Source organism: Lutzomyia longipalpis, chromosome 1 (assembly GCF_024334085.1).
Source record: "Lutzomyia longipalpis isolate SR_M1_2022 chromosome 1, ASM2433408v1".
NCBI classification, from domain to species: Eukaryota; Metazoa; Arthropoda; class Insecta; order Diptera; family Psychodidae; genus Lutzomyia; species Lutzomyia longipalpis.
Genome location: NC_074707.1, coordinates 10,629,456 through 10,645,955, shown reverse-complemented (window position 1 = coordinate 10,645,955; position 16,500 = coordinate 10,629,456). Strand labels below are relative to the sequence as shown.

The following is a 16,500-nucleotide window of genomic DNA, read 5'->3' as shown; positions in this document are numbered from 1 at the left end:
TTGGGAAGAAAATGAGGTCCTGGGAACTTCAACTGTCTGCTTGAGAGCCTCTCAGCCGAGGCATTTCTTGAAAAATTAAACCCTCTCTCTTGGCCGGGGAAACTACACGAAATCCAGATAAAACCACAATCTCTCTCGAGGATGGTTAATAATTTCGTAGATTATTGAGTGGGTGAAGTATTTTCTCTCCCCAGTGTGGTGTATATGTGTTTTTTTTTCTCCTTCTCATCCACCCCTTCCTCACCCCCACCGTGCCCATTTTACTCCGTCGACACCTTGGCAAAATTTCGTTTTCCTCCCAGATGAAAATTATTAAACAAACCATTTCGGGTGTATTTTCGACGAAAAGTTGCACAGCAAAAATGTTTATTAAATATTCAATGTGTTTGGATTTTTGAGTACAACCATAAAACTTCCTGTTCATGTAATGCAACCCAACTCCCAAATGTAAACCACCCCCTCCCCGGTGTTGTTTTTCACCACAAGTAACTCACTCTCTGATACACTTTTTCGCTGCCGGGGTGAATTTTAAACAAAAAAGCACCAAATAGTCGCATCTTGCACTTTTGAAATATTTCACCGGAAACTACCCCCCACGATTTTGGGCCGTGGAAATGGGGAAACGTGAGCAACATTTAAGTACTTTCGTAAGCTCAATCTCATTCAGGGTTCGTTTAAACAAATTATTCACGAAATGAGCTTCTTCATGGGCGAGTTTTTTTTCACATTTTAAAAGCGTTTTAATATGTAATTTATTTTTGCAGTATTAGATGTACTATGTAGCTTTATATAATCTGATTATGATTTTTTTGAAGTATTTCTCTTACTCTTGTCTATCAAAGTAAACTTTCAACAGGTAAGAAATTACTTTGAAACTTGCATTGAGGTGTATATGTCTTTGAAAATTATATTGAAGAGCAACCAGAGCAACAGATTTTTAAGTATCTACTTATGGTTAGAATATTGAGCTTTTGTCTTCTTAGTTCCTCCGCCCAAAAGTCTTTTGCCTAGAGCCTTCTTTAAGAAGAGTGTTGGAACTTTGAGGGTAAAGTATGCCTGTGTTTGATAGTGAAATATTAAATTGAACGTAGTGCATGCGGGGTTCTTCTCCTCACCGTATTAACTTTCTCGAGAAAGTAAATTATGAACGAGTCATTGAGAATTTCACGCTCAATGATGGCAAATGGTTTGAGGGGGGCTCAAAATTAAGGCACACGAAAGTTCCACACCATTCCCCATGGGTGCTGTAAAAGCTCCCACCATCGATTCGTGTCATATCACGTGATCTATAAATTAGAATGCGTGCTAAAAGCTCGACCAACCACCCTAAAATGGGGTTAAACATGCTCCTCTAATTTGCATAGTTAAATAATTCTCAGAATATTTTAGTAAAGGAACAACGCCTCACGTGGAACAATATGGATTTTCTTAATTTATAGAGTTTCTTTTTTATTAATGACGCACACACGACATTTCTCAAGGAGAAAAGGTACGGGAGGGGATAAATTGGTGGGAAAATGAAGAAATGTCGTGTCGGGAGCAGAGGTTAAGAATGAAACAAGAGGAAACAGGCAGCCAAACGTTTATGGTACCAATTCATACAATATTGCTTGTTAAATATGAAACAACCATGAGGGGGTGGCTTTCTTCGAGAAAACCCCCCTGCAGGGTTCGAGATGGGGTTCAGTGTGTGGGAAATTTCTTGAATAATATGGGAGTCTATTTAGCAAAGTCAGGCAATTTTAGTGGGCCGAATAGGGGCGGACACACTTTGTTCCTATGGGTGGGAACGTACAAGAATATGGGGCAATCTTCGTGTTCGATAAATTCAACAATGTCCCCGTAATTTAATAATGTTGAAAGATTGTTTCTCATTTGTTAATCCTATCTCCTTGCTCAAATCTTCCTCAACGTACTCAACTGACAAATGTGATAAATCAAAGTTATTGAGAAAGACGAGATTTCCTTTGTGGGCATTTTGATTATTCTTTGATGCTGAATTGTGTGGCAAAAGAAGACAAATAGATGATTCTTTAAAAAAAAAAACTACCCCTGCCAGAAACTTTCTAGATGATTTAATATTGGCAAAAGTTGTACAAAAAAAAAGCTTGACATATTTTATCCTTGTACCCCATTCCCTTTATCCTGAACTTTTATCCCCAAACTACCACACCGCATCAAATTCAACGATTCTATTTGATGAAGGGTGAAAAGTCAATTTTATTTCTTCTTATCCCTTTATAGTATTTTGTCGTTGTATAGCGATTTATTCAAATACACTGTCTGTTAAACAGAGAAAAAGGGTACGTGTAAAGGTTAAGCTAAAGGGGCTTTAAAAGAATAAGGTGAAAGCATATCAATATTTAATATTATTGAGCTCTCTTTGGAGCTTCTCTTCGTTCTCCTCAAAATGTGCTTTACACCACATACATACTTTTTCGGTTGCTTCTTGCATCATTTTCCCAGAGTCTTGGTATTCATTGGAAGTTATGTTGCACGAATATAATCCAATGTCGAAGGGCGGCAGGGGGGAAGTAGTAAATTTTCCATGCCTTTAATTTATCCCCCACTCATCTTACATGGAGCGAGAGAGTCATTGAAATGCCAATGGGGATGATACGAGAAAGCTCACAGACGGATGATTCAAGTGGGGGCTAAAAGTGCGGGATGTAACTTGTGTGGGAATGAATGGGAAGCAATATTGCTTGAAGTTGGTCATCAGGAATTCTCAAGTGGTTCCGCAAAAGAGTCAAAGAGAAAAGCTGCTTGTAAAATGATCCAACATCACAGTCCACCCGTATTCAACACCATGAACTACCCATTCATTCATTTTAGATGCCGTAGGGGTGAATAAAATTGACTTTCCCGGATTATTATGTCAATATTTTCCGTCCAGAAAATGCATTTCTCCTATCAAACTCAAGTGCATGAAAAGCACACAAATACACATAAGGGATGGTCACGTTATTTTGGAAACTCTACAGGAACAAAATGGCCAAAATGTGAGAATTTCAAATGATTTTTTTGAGCACAAAAATTTATTTTCTAAATTGAAAATACTGAATTCTTATCAATATTTGGCCATTTAACAAGAGTGCAAGCAAATTTCGAATTTTTGGTTTCAAAATTGGCTTGAAAATCGTTCTTGAAAGTCCCCGAGTTTCCAAAATAACGTGACCATCCCTTAGAAGGTTTTCCAGGGAAAATAAGTGCAAGTGGAAGCTTTTTTTTCACCCTCATCCATATCCGCCTCCTGTATTATGCCTTGGGCCGTGAAAGCAGCATGAAGAATTCCAAACTCACCTTTTGTAATATACCCACTTTACAAAATATCCCCCCTCCCCCTACATACACACATACGCCCGTGTATGACCTGACTGTTTGTGGGGATGAAATTTTGAGGGTGATTCTGAGCAATATAGAATGTTTCCCGCAGGCAAACAGACACACGGGAGACAGGGTAGACATGTCAGGGACGGTATAGAAAGCTCCCAGTTCAAGCGACTTTCCGGCGTCTCGGTGCATTGAGCTTTTCACATCAGCAATATATGAGGCGAGACATACAAGCAACTCACCGACACGGCATCGACTATCGACTCCGTGCGGGTTCTATAAATCCCTCTATACCGAAAGAACCCACCGTGTTGGTTACTGGTGAGGATAAAAGTTGTGTGCTCTGGCAAACCATCTTTTGTCATAAATTTAAGTCCAAGCATCTTCTTACGTGTGTACATAAGATTGAGACACAAAATTGTGCTATTTCTATGGTTTTTCTCCATCCAAATGGACTCATAAATATACGATTGATGTTGAGGTGGGGTAGTACACAGTGTGTCCCCCAGGCTTGCCAAATGTTCTGTAACATTTTGGATAGAATTTACAAAGTTTTTTTTTTAATTTATAAAAAAAAATTGAAGGAACATATTTTTGAAATACTTATATCGCATAAATATTCCAAAGCTTCATTAAAAAAAATTAATTACCTCAAAGCTCATTTCCTAAAAAAAATTAAAGGATTTCTGATGATTTTTAGGCGAATTTCTTTTTTTTTTGGAATTCAAAGTCTACTAACATTTCTATACTTTTATTATAAAAGAGCTTTTCTCAGAGGGATACATATGTATGTACACATATACTACGTAGGTGTGTTGCATCTTTCCATGTTTATTTCATACAAATAAAATTCAAAAAATAATTCATTTCAATTAGTAAACAAGAATATGGCATTGCTTCTCATTCATTTTGACACATTTTACTCCCCCAAACCACCATGGAAAAAAAAGTAAAATACAATGAAAAATGTGCCAAGAAATGGGAAAATACTGTGACATGAAGGAATATATAGGAAATTGTTTTCCCCGCTTTGTGTAGCAAAAAAAAAAGAAGCCACGTGAAGTTCTCACGAAAAAATAAAAGGTGGAAAGAGGAAGCAACACCGTTGAGATATCTTATTAACTTGACATAAGAACGCCCAAGAGGTGGGCGTGAAAGATGACACATACACATTGGTAATGTCAAGAGGGTGCAATACGTAATATTTCAGGATGGAATGTGAATTTAAACGAGAAGCTCCCATGAAACAGCATCTCTATTTACACAGGAGACATCGTGTGACATTTGTAGTGTCCATTACATCCTTACAATTCTATATCCGGTGGGTATATGGTCTTATTCGTCCTTTTCTCTCTGCCCTACCCAAGTCCCTATATGCCCCCACCTCCTTCACAGTAAAAACAACATCTCGTGCGTCGTATTTTCACGTGAATGTATCTTTTTACGACGATCACCACAGCTATGTATATCCGTATAAAGTTGTATTGTTTCGGCGCGAGCTTTCATTCTCTCTGGGTGTTTATTCACCTTTTCTCATCCCTTAGCCCGGGAGATTGTTGTGTCAGGGAGAAAAAAAAAGCTCGTAGTCTCTGCCAAGAATTCTGGAATTATTCAAAATATCTGCAAGACTGTGCAGTTCTCTTGTTTGACTTGAGAATTGGCCATAAGAAAAGGGTCAACAATAGTTATTTTTCTTGAACACTATTATTTTTATTATTTTATAGAAATCCTTTTGTGACTAAAATAAAAACCTAAAATTATACAATTTTGGTTCTTTCTATAGTTTCTCTCTTTTCGTACTTTGCTTCAACTTTTCAACTTCCTCTTTGGCAATTACTCTTTTCAAGTTTTTCTCTAAAAAAAGAACCAAGAAGATTGTGAGAAGACTGCAAGCATACAACTTTCATTTGACTGAATACAATTCACCTGAAAGTGTGAAAAAGTATGCAAAAAGGATGGTATGAAGTTGAAGGAAATCTAGCAGACAAACCCCTCACAATTTCATAAGGAAACGGGATTAATTTCACTCTCAAGTTGATAGAAGGGGGTAGTGACTGAGAAGGGTGACATTTGAGACTGTGTGAGAAACTAATTTGCACTTCATGTTACACTTGGTGGTTTTTTTTACTCCCCTATGCTATGCCATTCTTGTCCCACTCAATTGGGGAACATTGCAGACAATGCATGTGATTGGGGTTGAAAGTTGGCGAGAATGTACCTACAATTTTCCAACTACCAAACCATATAGTCGTGTAAATGTCGCAAAAAACACATAGTTTTGGAGTTGAACCACAAAAGTTTGTAAATCGTCAAAGTAAATTACCTGGAAGTCTGTGGAAAATTACCTGCTGGAATTAATTTGAACAAAGTCAAAACTAACAAAAAAAACAACCTCTTGTCTCAACTGACAAAGGGAGATTAGAAAGATGTCCAAGACTGATTAGGTTTTTCCTGATATCTTTGAATTTTATATTGAATATATTGAAAGAAAAAGCATTAGAAAATATTATTTTTAAAATTGATAGCGGGTTGTGTTTTTAATTTTCCCGAGGAAAAAAATTAAATAAAAAAATATTTTTTGAAGTTTATAATTTTGCAATTTTACCAGATTAGCGACGACATACCAAAAAAAAGAACTTCATGGGTTTTACATACTTGTTGAAAATTCACATTTTTAATAAAATATCGTTATTGTTATAAACTTTATATTTTAAATGTTACCTCCAAGGCTAGAAAAAAAAGAAGAAAACTTTGTGAAGGAAAAATGTAGACGAAGAACTTAAAAAATTGGTCGCTTTCGCGGGTAAAGCACGAGCATGAAAGCTAGTAAAGAGTGTATAAACTTCCAAAATATTTATTGCTGTCTTCTTGCTTGGCTTCTTTGCGACTTCTTAGTATTCTTATATGGCTAGTTTCGCTACAAAATACAGTAAGGGGATGTGTGGGGCACATACTGCTCGGGGGGTTGAGACTAGACCACGAAGCAAATTCCAACCGCTATGAAGTGCAGAATTGGGGTTGGTTGTGTGGTTTATTGTTAGTTTTATGTGATCATCTGAAAGGTTATACTCGGTTACCCCGCCTCGGAACACCCGCAAGAGTCGCGGCACATCCGGTATTCGATTTCACCACCACCCCATCGTGTCCACACCCCCTCTCTCACCTGCTGCACACTTTAATCTATTTCTGTCTTTCGTTCGCGGAGAATACACCGGATCATGTGTGCTATATATGCTATTAAATCTCACATTTCTTTTTCCTATCAGGGATTTTCGACCTCTTTGCGCTATAATGGAAAATCTTCCATTCTGTGTTAGATTAAAATGTGTTGCTGATATCTTCCCCACATATCGCATAGCTATTTATTGAAAGTACAGCTTTTTCATGCGCTGCCACTAGCAATCTTCCCAACCGTAAAATTACTTCCTAATTAAATCTAATTATCATTTATAATGCCAGAGCATATATACTCACACACACATACCCGAAACCTGACGGAAGCTCGCTTATAAATTCATTAAACTCATGTCTTGGATCGTTAATGTGGAAAATTGTGGCGATTAACTATTATATCTCAAACTCTGATATGTACTTTGGGTAAATTATTTCTTTTCTCTCATGGCGCCCACCCGAAATTCCTCTCGAAATGCCATAATAGATATACCCACAGATTAATTTACTTTGAAATTGGTGTACATTTAGATAATCTCTTTTGATATTTTGAGGCACGATATATCAAGAAAAAAACCAATTATAATTAATATGTTTGAATCCTTGTTTAAATCTTCCTTCTATGGGGGAGACTCTATTTCGTTAATATAATAAAAATCCTTTCAAGTCACTTCAATTTTATCCACCATATCCATCAAAATCTCTCATCAAGTGTCAGAAAATCAATTGAGACTGTCACGAGAGAGAGAAAACTTTTTGCATAAGAACCAGAGATTTCTGGAGTAAATCAAAAAGGAAGAAAAAAGTACGAGAATTTAAAGTAAATCAATTATAATTCCATCTAAATGGTAATTTAAGTCGTGTATTCTTATGCAAAATCAAGAGGAATATCACGCTTTTCCACAAAACTCCTCAACAACAACATGCTTCACAACAAGTACCCATATTATGTATAATTTTCCTTTGGTGGGAATTTATTTTTGGGGACACACTGTTAGAAAATAGAGATGAGGGAAATATAAATTTGATATTTATGTTTTTTTTTTTATTAAATTTTCTAACTCAAAGATCGATGAGACAGAATCTTATGAATCAAAACAAATTTTATGGTTTGTCTTTAAGAAACCTCCTTCCGCATCCTTAAGATTATATTTCAAAAGTAACATGACTGAAAGGATAAAGAACTTTTTTTTTTGATTTTTTCGACAACAAAAATGTTCCCAAAAATATCACAAAGATGAGATGGCTCATAAAATGCATGAGAAGGCTGTCTGTCGTGCTATATTTACATTACCATATTTACATATTCATTGAGCCACGCGACATGGAACAGATTTCCGGAAAATCTTACGCAGAAAAAAAGACGAAGGGACTTTCGCAAAGATGAGTTCGTATGGGAAAAACGCGCGCAAGCTGGAGCGAGTTTAAGTGTCGTCCTGAATACACAAAAGGATCTCTCAATTGTGCTCCGAATTCAGCGTTGGAAAAAAGTTGATTCGTTGCGGCTCTTGACCCCTGAACTTGTTGGTTGATGGAGTGTCTGGTGGTGGTGTTGGAAAAAAAATGGGGCGAAAGAACAATTCACGCTTTGAAAATTTCATCAGAACCGCCTTCTTGTAGACTGTTGTGTATTGAAAGTCTTACACGAAGAAAATTAATCTGAGTCTTTCATTTCCGTTTAAATTTAAGCAGTACATACCCTCAATCTACCCAAGAATCCACCCCATGTTCTCTCTGTGCTTCATCCATTGTTAAACACGGAAAAAAAATGATAAAACATTTCCAGAAAAACGATGAAAAGTATTTTTACATGCAAATTGATACAGGCGTGCAGATCTCTCACCAAAATAAACGTCCAGAAAGAGAATGAAACATGCTCTATCTACGTGGAATCTCTTCGTACCTTGACATGATATAAAAGAACGTCTACTTACCTTATAAATTGCATACAGTTTGGTGGTGACACACCCAACTTTGCACATACTTTATATATGGTGGAATGTCATGTAAAGAAATCCAATATATTTTTGATGATGATGGTTTAGAAGAGTTTGTGCGGGAAGGACTAAAAGTTCCAAAAAACGGATTAGTAAAACATCCCAGCATAACGGGGGGGAATCGTATTTCAGTTTAATTCCTCCGAGAGAGGTGACAATGTCATTTAATTGAAAAGTATGTTCCAAAAACATTTTAGCATTTTTAATGCTTTTGGGTGTTTGGATGTGTGGTTTAGTGAATAAAACATTTCATTTCACTGATATTTAACCATTTGAGCTTACCACGAAACATTCTAATGAACTTTTTGTGTGTACACGACACATTATATACTTTGGACAAACATGACATACCCACAGTGTTCGGTGGAAAATTTGCTGTGTGTGAGTGTGTTAGTTTTTGAATACAGTACACTTTGTGAAAAGCTATCATCAAATTAAATAGATATTAGTAAATTCTATGTACTAATTTCTCCAAATTGATTAAAATTTATCGGAATAATAACTATCCAAATATATCACGTTGCAAAATCATTTTTCTCTGATGGAAAATTTTGTTTTGCTTATTGGAAAGCTTTAATTTCGTTTTAGAAATTAACTTTCAATGAGATTTTAGGAGAAAAAAATCTAACTTGACACCAGGATAAAAAAAAATGTCTAAACTAGAGAATTTTCTTTGATTTTTTGAACTCAAACTCTATTTTAATGCAAATATTTATTATATACCTACATAATAACTGAATACATAATAGAGACACAAAGGGAGCCTCAATGCTATATACCTCTCTTCATATTACCTGTATGGATTTTCCAAACCACATGAGTACATATCGAGAGCGACGAGACGAGAGATAACATATGTATATCCGGAGCAATATAAACATATGCAATGACAATTAAAATAAAATGTTGTCATTTGCAATTGAACGCATAATCAAATGAATTAATTGATATTTATCTTTTACAGGTCCGCACACTATTCGTCAGTGGATTACCAATGGATGCAAAGCCAAGAGAATTATATTTGTTATTTAGAGCTTATGAGGTGAGCTTTTTTTCATAATTACTTTGTTAACTTCATAGAGAAATTAGAAATATGTAAAATTGACAGTTTTAGTTTAAAAATTAAATTAATTTACATCACTGATAAGTTCCAAAAAAAAAGTTAATAAACGATTTTGCAATAAGGAAGCTTTCAAATCAATATCCTTTAAGAATACTATGTATTATTATGATCTGGTATTTCACGAAATATGAAATCCTGACCATGTTGCTCAAGATTGTTTCCTGAACAACTTCCATTGTAAGTCAAAACCTTCAATTGCACTCTCAATAGCAGAAATCATGACGGCTGTTCTGATACAATTTGGCATTGACTGAGAGATATCGGAAATACGAATATTTCAACCTATATATAAAAGATAAATTCGCATGAATGAATATGAATGCAAATGGCATATTTGGTCGGTATGTTCTGTTAACATTACATTGAGATGAGAATCTTGTGTAGAGAATAAAAGAGATGTTGGAAATACATATCCAAGTTCTTTCCCATATTTGAAAAGCAAAATTCATCATCAATAGAGAAATATTTTAAAAGAGAAAGAATAAACAAGAAAATTAATTTGTAAATTGCTTCCTTATTGGTTAGAAGATGTTTCTATTGAGGAAAAACTATCTGTGGAACTTTCTTACAAAATTGGAGGGATTTATTGATATTTGCTCTATTTGCTACTTAACAACAAGGCAGTAAGACAATATATTTTGCAAGAAAAAACATCAGACAGTTTAATGGAAATTTTGCACAAATTCAATTTGCAAATTACTTAAAAGTTATCCCGTGTAATCCTCGACTTTTCCAAAGAAATGAATCACCTTTTTGCCCTACAACAGGGGATGTTTTATTCCACTGAACTAATGAAATATTTTGTGTATTTCTCCAAAAATCTCATTGCAGGGGTACGAGGGATCATTACTGAAAGTAACTAGTAAGAATGGGAAGACAGCTTCGGTGAGTATTTATATGGAAGAGAAAAATTCCAAGCGTGTTTGTCTGAAATTAATGACTTGTATTTTTCTCAATTATTCCATTAATTCTTGATGATTGTAATTCTCCAGCCGGTTGGTTTCGTCACATTCCACACGAGAGCCGGAGCGGAGGCTGCCAAGCAGGACCTTCAGGTAAAATTTGCCCTCCTTCACCTTTTGCAAAACCATCACATTTCACCTGAGAACACCCACAAACACCCTCACGTGAATTTCACACAGTAACACACCAAAAAGCTATATAATACCTAATTTCCACAGAAAAAAATAAAGGAAGAAAGAATGAGGGATGAAACACGAAGAGAACCCCACTATCTGTCCATTATACCATGAGAAAATCCATGCGAATCCTATAATTGAATTCACATTATATAAAGTCCTTGGGAGAAATATTTATATACTCACGGAAAACATGAAGGAATTAATCACTAGATTTTTTTTTCTGGGTATCATCATTTAATTTGTATAAATTGGTTTATTTTTATTAACAATTACAACCCCCTTACAAGAAAATCAATGAATGTGCTTCTTTTCTAAATGAATAATTTATAGAAACAATAACATATCGCGAGGTTATAAAAGATTTATGTTAGTTACCAAGATGTTGCAGAGGAATTTCCCCCCTGTATGCAATGTTTTGCATATATTTAAAATACAACAATATATGCACAAATTAACTCTTCATGCTCAACACTATTCCGCAATTTTAATCACATACATTTAAATTGCAACATTTCAACCAAAACAAATTTTGAGGGGTTTGATATTCAAAACATCTTTCTGGCAGATTTATTTAACACAACAATGCAGCAACCGTTGTTTGCATGCAGAAATTCTCATGATTTGAATGAGAATTAACGAAACATTACCAAACACAATCAAATTAAAATAATAAAGTTTTTCTTCTTCAGAGTTCTAAACCAATTTTTAAGATTTAGAAATTTCAACTTGAGTACTCATGAGCGATTTTTTAGTCAATTTTCAGATAAAAAAACTAAAAATTTGTATTTTAGATCATAGAAAGAATTTATTTTTAACATTTTGAAAAATTTGGAACAATTTGTTCTATGTAAAATTTCCTGAGTCATCCCTTATTTAAATATTTCTTTTTTCTGCATTTTTAAATCAACAAAATTTACATTCAATGAAACTCGTGAGTTTGCAAATAAAATTTTAATTTCCCATTTGTTCCTCAAGGGTGAAAAAAATAAAATGAAAATTGTGGATTAAATATTAAATTGATGAAAGTCAATCACACACGTATGGCCCTAAAGCTAATATTTTGTTTCTGTAAATCTTTTTTTGACATGGAAGTTTTTTTATTCAGTTTAAAAATAAATCATAAATACGAGAAAAGGGGAGAAAATTAATGAAAAAAAGACAATTGGAAAAATATTGACTCGATCCATTTGTCAATATATAATTAATTGAATTAATTCATGTAGCACATTCATTGAATTTTTTTTTCTGAAACCCCCATCCCCATTCCAAAATGAAATATATAAAAAATGTATCATAATTAATTGATTTTTTGCTGGTTTCACTTATTAGTTGGTGGCACTTTTCAATTCACAAAAATATTTCATTTTAATTGCCCCCTTCATCCCCCCCCCCCGAGCTCTTTTGATCCCTCTTTACCAACACTGTATTGTTGTTTTTTTTGTAACTTATGCATTCACGAAAAATGCAAAATAATTTTGTGATGATTTATAATCACAAAAGAAAATTATTGATTTAATTATATTTCGCATTTAAAAATATCTTTTTTTATTATATATTTGTTTTATTCATCACACCCCTTCGCTCCTTTCTTTTCGTCGTAAATCAAAGGGTAAATTGGCTAGAGATAATAATTAATGGAATGGTGGATGAGCCACCAGTCAAAGTTATATATAAAATTATAATTGAAAATCCAGCAAAAGCTCTTTCTCTTCCTCCCCCCAAAGCTCATTTCTATGATTCTCTTTTGTGGAGCTTTTCATTAAATTTAAATCCCATTTCCTATACAACTATAAGAGAAATGTTTTTATCTCCGTTTTTTTGCAATAGAAAAAAGCTTTTCAAATTAATGAAATTTATGTTGATTTTATGCTTCTACCCAAACCATCATAGCCAAAGAAAACCCATTGCATCCAATTTAAAGATTTAAACATTTTCACTAATTGCACTGCAAAGTCAAATAGCCCCTCTGGCAATAATACCAAACTACCCCTTCTCTCGGAAAGATGTACTTCTTTTGCATTTTCTTTCTCTCTTTCTCCTCGCCTTTGTACAATCAAATTGATATACCCACTAAATCATTTTATTTATATGATTGATACTTGCAAAATGAAATGGTTTTCATTGATGTTTTTTCATCGCTCTGGAAAAAAAAACTCTCCCTTTATCAATCATTACTGCTGCCGTGGATAAAGGGTGAGGGAGGTAAGGGTGGCTAGCCTGTAAAATCCGCGGAAATTTGTTTATTTTCCGTCACATCCCCAAACCATTGTGCTTTGTCTCCCTGTCGATTTGCATATATAGTCAGCCTGAAAAATGATGACGTGTTGAGAGAGATTTGGAAAATCGCAGTGCTTTCATAGTTTGGTTTTTCCCTTCATGCTCTTGTTTTTCGATCGACCTCCGAGCCATTTTTCATTCTTCGTCAAGTCAGGGGTGGATTGAAAAAAAAATTGATTTTTGATCGATAAAATAGGGAGCATTGGGTGCTTCTGCACTCACCCCCTTTTGCAGAAAATACCATGGTTGCAAACAATACGGTAATATATTTTTAATGGTAAAAACCCAGGGTGTTGAGTCACCTGACTCCTGTGCAACTCTTTCAAGCTGATATTTTTCACCGACCCCACCCAATCAATTCTCCATGAAACTTTTGTGTCGACGATGACAGAGGTGGAAAATTACAGTGAAAAGGAAGGAACTTTGTCGTATAGTAGCACACGTTGTAATTTCTTTTGTGTAGGTAGTTTAAGAAATTGAAAATTCTTCATCACTTAGAATTAATAATACAAAGAGAGCTCAATATGTCTTGAGATTTATGATTAATGAACAGTACGGATTTCTTATTCAGTCTACAACTATTAATAACGGAAAATTGTAGAATTTTTATTTTTTAATTGATGGTTTAGATCTACATTCGAAGGGAAAGGTTTTTCTTATGATTTCCGCTCATTATTTCAAACTTTTGACTTTATTTCAAGCAAAATCATTAGAGAAACTGTTTGTTTAGAGAAAGAAAATAGAAAACTCTGCTATATATTCGTGGATACCTATTTTCATGGGGAGAACGCAAATTTTTCCATGTGAGCTATGCAATCAATGACGGAAATGTTCCTTGCGTTGTGGTGAATGTGAGAAATTGTCGGTTGTCTCGAGTGTCAAATGTCGGACAGCTACTAAATAATGGAATTGGTGACCATCGTCCAAGTGCCACCTCCACCCCCCAGGTCACCATCAATTCTCGAGGCCAATCGATTTCAGCGAGTGGGAAATTTTTGGTAGTATATTCTATTCAATTCAAGCGTGTTCCACCCTCAACTTCCAACTTTTTTTCACCCCTCAAACACTCCCATTTTCACTCAACCATATTTTTCTGTCGGTGGAACTTCCGACAGCGTTTGAGCGGAAAAGAACAGCCTCATACCCTTCGTCTTTTCGAATGATTGTCCATTTTAGTAATAAACTAATATACAACAGACTATCCCCCGTATTAAACCACAAAATTTCACCAGAAAAAAAACATCCATATTTCCCCAAAGAATCGGAGGAAGAGCAAGAGATGGGGTTTTATAGAAGATAATCGAGCAATATGGGGGAGCAATATATATATAGAGAACAGAAGGATATGAAGGGAGATAGAAAATAAATTAAATAACTCAAATAAAAACGATTAAGCAAATAGAAAAAAAAAATTGAGGAAAAAAGTATATATAGCAAACTCCCTCAAAATGATAAATGACCCAATGATTCTTTTTTTGTTAATAACACTGTGGATAAAGTACCAGGAAAAAAATATAAATAAACTGAATTTCTCTATTATTTCTCTGTCACGCACGCACACGATTCACACCAACCAAATTGCAGCAAGGTGTTCGCTTTGATCCCGATATGCCCCAAACCATTCGCTTGGAATTCGCCAAGAGTAATACGAAAGTGAGCAAACCAAAACCACAGCCTAATACAGCGACAACAGCCGCACATCCTGCATTGATGCACCCACTTACTGGACGTAAGTACCCCACCGAATTTTCTTTTTACATCATTTTGGTTTTTGTATAGTTTAGGGGCACGACAAAACCACCTATAGAACCCCACTCCCATCCACCCTCTGCAAGAAAATCCCTCACAGCTATTCCCATACATTCCATTTGGTTGGATTTTCCCAATTATTTTCCACACCTTACATAGCCCCCCAACTCCCTCTATCCCAATCAGGTGCAGATGGTACACATGCATTTGAAATGGGGGCTATTATGTATGATTTTTCTCAGTGAAAGACAAAACAGAAAGCTTATCTCTACGCGCAATAAGGCTATAAGTTCTACAATTTATTAGACATTCATTTGAAAACAATTGAAATTAATGCTTCTGAAATTTTGTTCAATATCTTTTAAGCTTAAAAAATGGATTTTTTTGTGGAATTTCTGGCCATACTGCGTAAATTGCTACAAGCACTAACAAACTCTACCATGAACCCGCTGTCTTTGAAGAAAGTAAACCAGAACCTTCAAGAGAAAAAATGTTCTGAGAAAGGGAACCTTATAAAATGTCTAAAACGGATTTGAGAATATTTTTCGTGAAAGTTTTGTAAGAAATTTTAAGCTCTGGAATTTAACTAAAAGTTTATTAAATTTTATATTTTTTTTTTCAAAAGGAAGTAAATTCATTTCTCTTGAGAAACTATGTGAAAAGAAGAATCAAATCCACTTGGACGTCTTGCAAGGTTCCCTTGTAAAAGCAAAATTGATAAATTACCTGCCATTTGTTGTAGTAAATCCAAAAACAGTGATGAAATAGCGACAAAATTGCTGCAAAATGAATCCCAAATGGTTTTTTAGTCACGCCCAAACGTTGATAAGGTTCACGTATCTTAATTAAACAACCACCCAACTGAGTGACATGTAATTTATCAAAGCACGCACATCGCAGAGTAGAGTTCTAAAGGCTTTCCCTTCCGTACTGTACAGAGAAAAATATATAGCTTAAATGCACACATGAAAACATTCTTCACATATTTCGGGGTAAAAAAAAAGTGTTGAGGGTTGCAGATGTAAATAGTTCAATTAGTGAATTCATCCTGAATTCTGCATTGCAAGCCAAACAAGAAAGTGAGAAAAACAGAGAAGAAAACCTCTAACAATCCCTTTTGAGGTGAAGACGGGCTAAGGAGGAAAGGTTTAGAACGAGAGAATGGTGTGAAGTTTTAATTTCTCAGCCACACCAACTTTCAACCCTTATATCTCCCTCATTTTCAACCCTCATCTTCTTGATAATAAATAGCCCAGAGGCAACACTTGTAGCCAGTCTGCCGAGGGAGGAAAAAAAAGGGAGACCAGAGGACATGAATCAATTGGCGGCATTGTGGCGTCTCAACGCCAAGCGACGACACTCTTGGTCGTTTGCAGAGAAACTTTCCTACAATCCCTTCCCCACCCTCCTGTCTTTCCGACACTTTCCCCGCTTTTCCTTCTTCATATATACCCTTCTTTGCTTCCTGATTGCAAGACAATTCCGAGGTTTTCCTCGTCTTTCTGCAAAATGAGACAATTGCTCAAGGCGACAGAGGATTTTTCTCATCTTCCAAGAAAAATCATAAAAGAGGAAAAAATCCAACCGCGGTCAATGATTTTCAATTAATCCAATTTGTTATTGAATTAGTACATTTGAGGGAAATATTAGTGAATGTGAAACCACTAATTTAATAAGAATAAGGAGGTAATCTTTATTTAAACGAGGG

The 16,500-nt window shown here is 35.1% G+C and overlaps 1 protein-coding gene across 1 annotated transcript in view; it reads left to right on the top strand.

Annotated features, from left to right (window-relative positions):
• Positions 1-16,500, top strand: part of LOC129790589 (uncharacterized) — a 166,222-nt gene that overhangs the window by 129,687 nt on the left and 20,035 nt on the right. The window contains exons 3-6 of the mRNA XM_055828157.1: positions 9,466-9,543; positions 10,456-10,509; positions 10,617-10,679; positions 14,628-14,772. Coding sequence (XP_055684132.1) covers positions 9,466-9,543; positions 10,456-10,509; positions 10,617-10,679; positions 14,628-14,772 — 340 coding nt within the window. The remainder of the gene's footprint in view (positions 1-9,465; positions 9,544-10,455; positions 10,510-10,616; positions 10,680-14,627; positions 14,773-16,500) is intronic.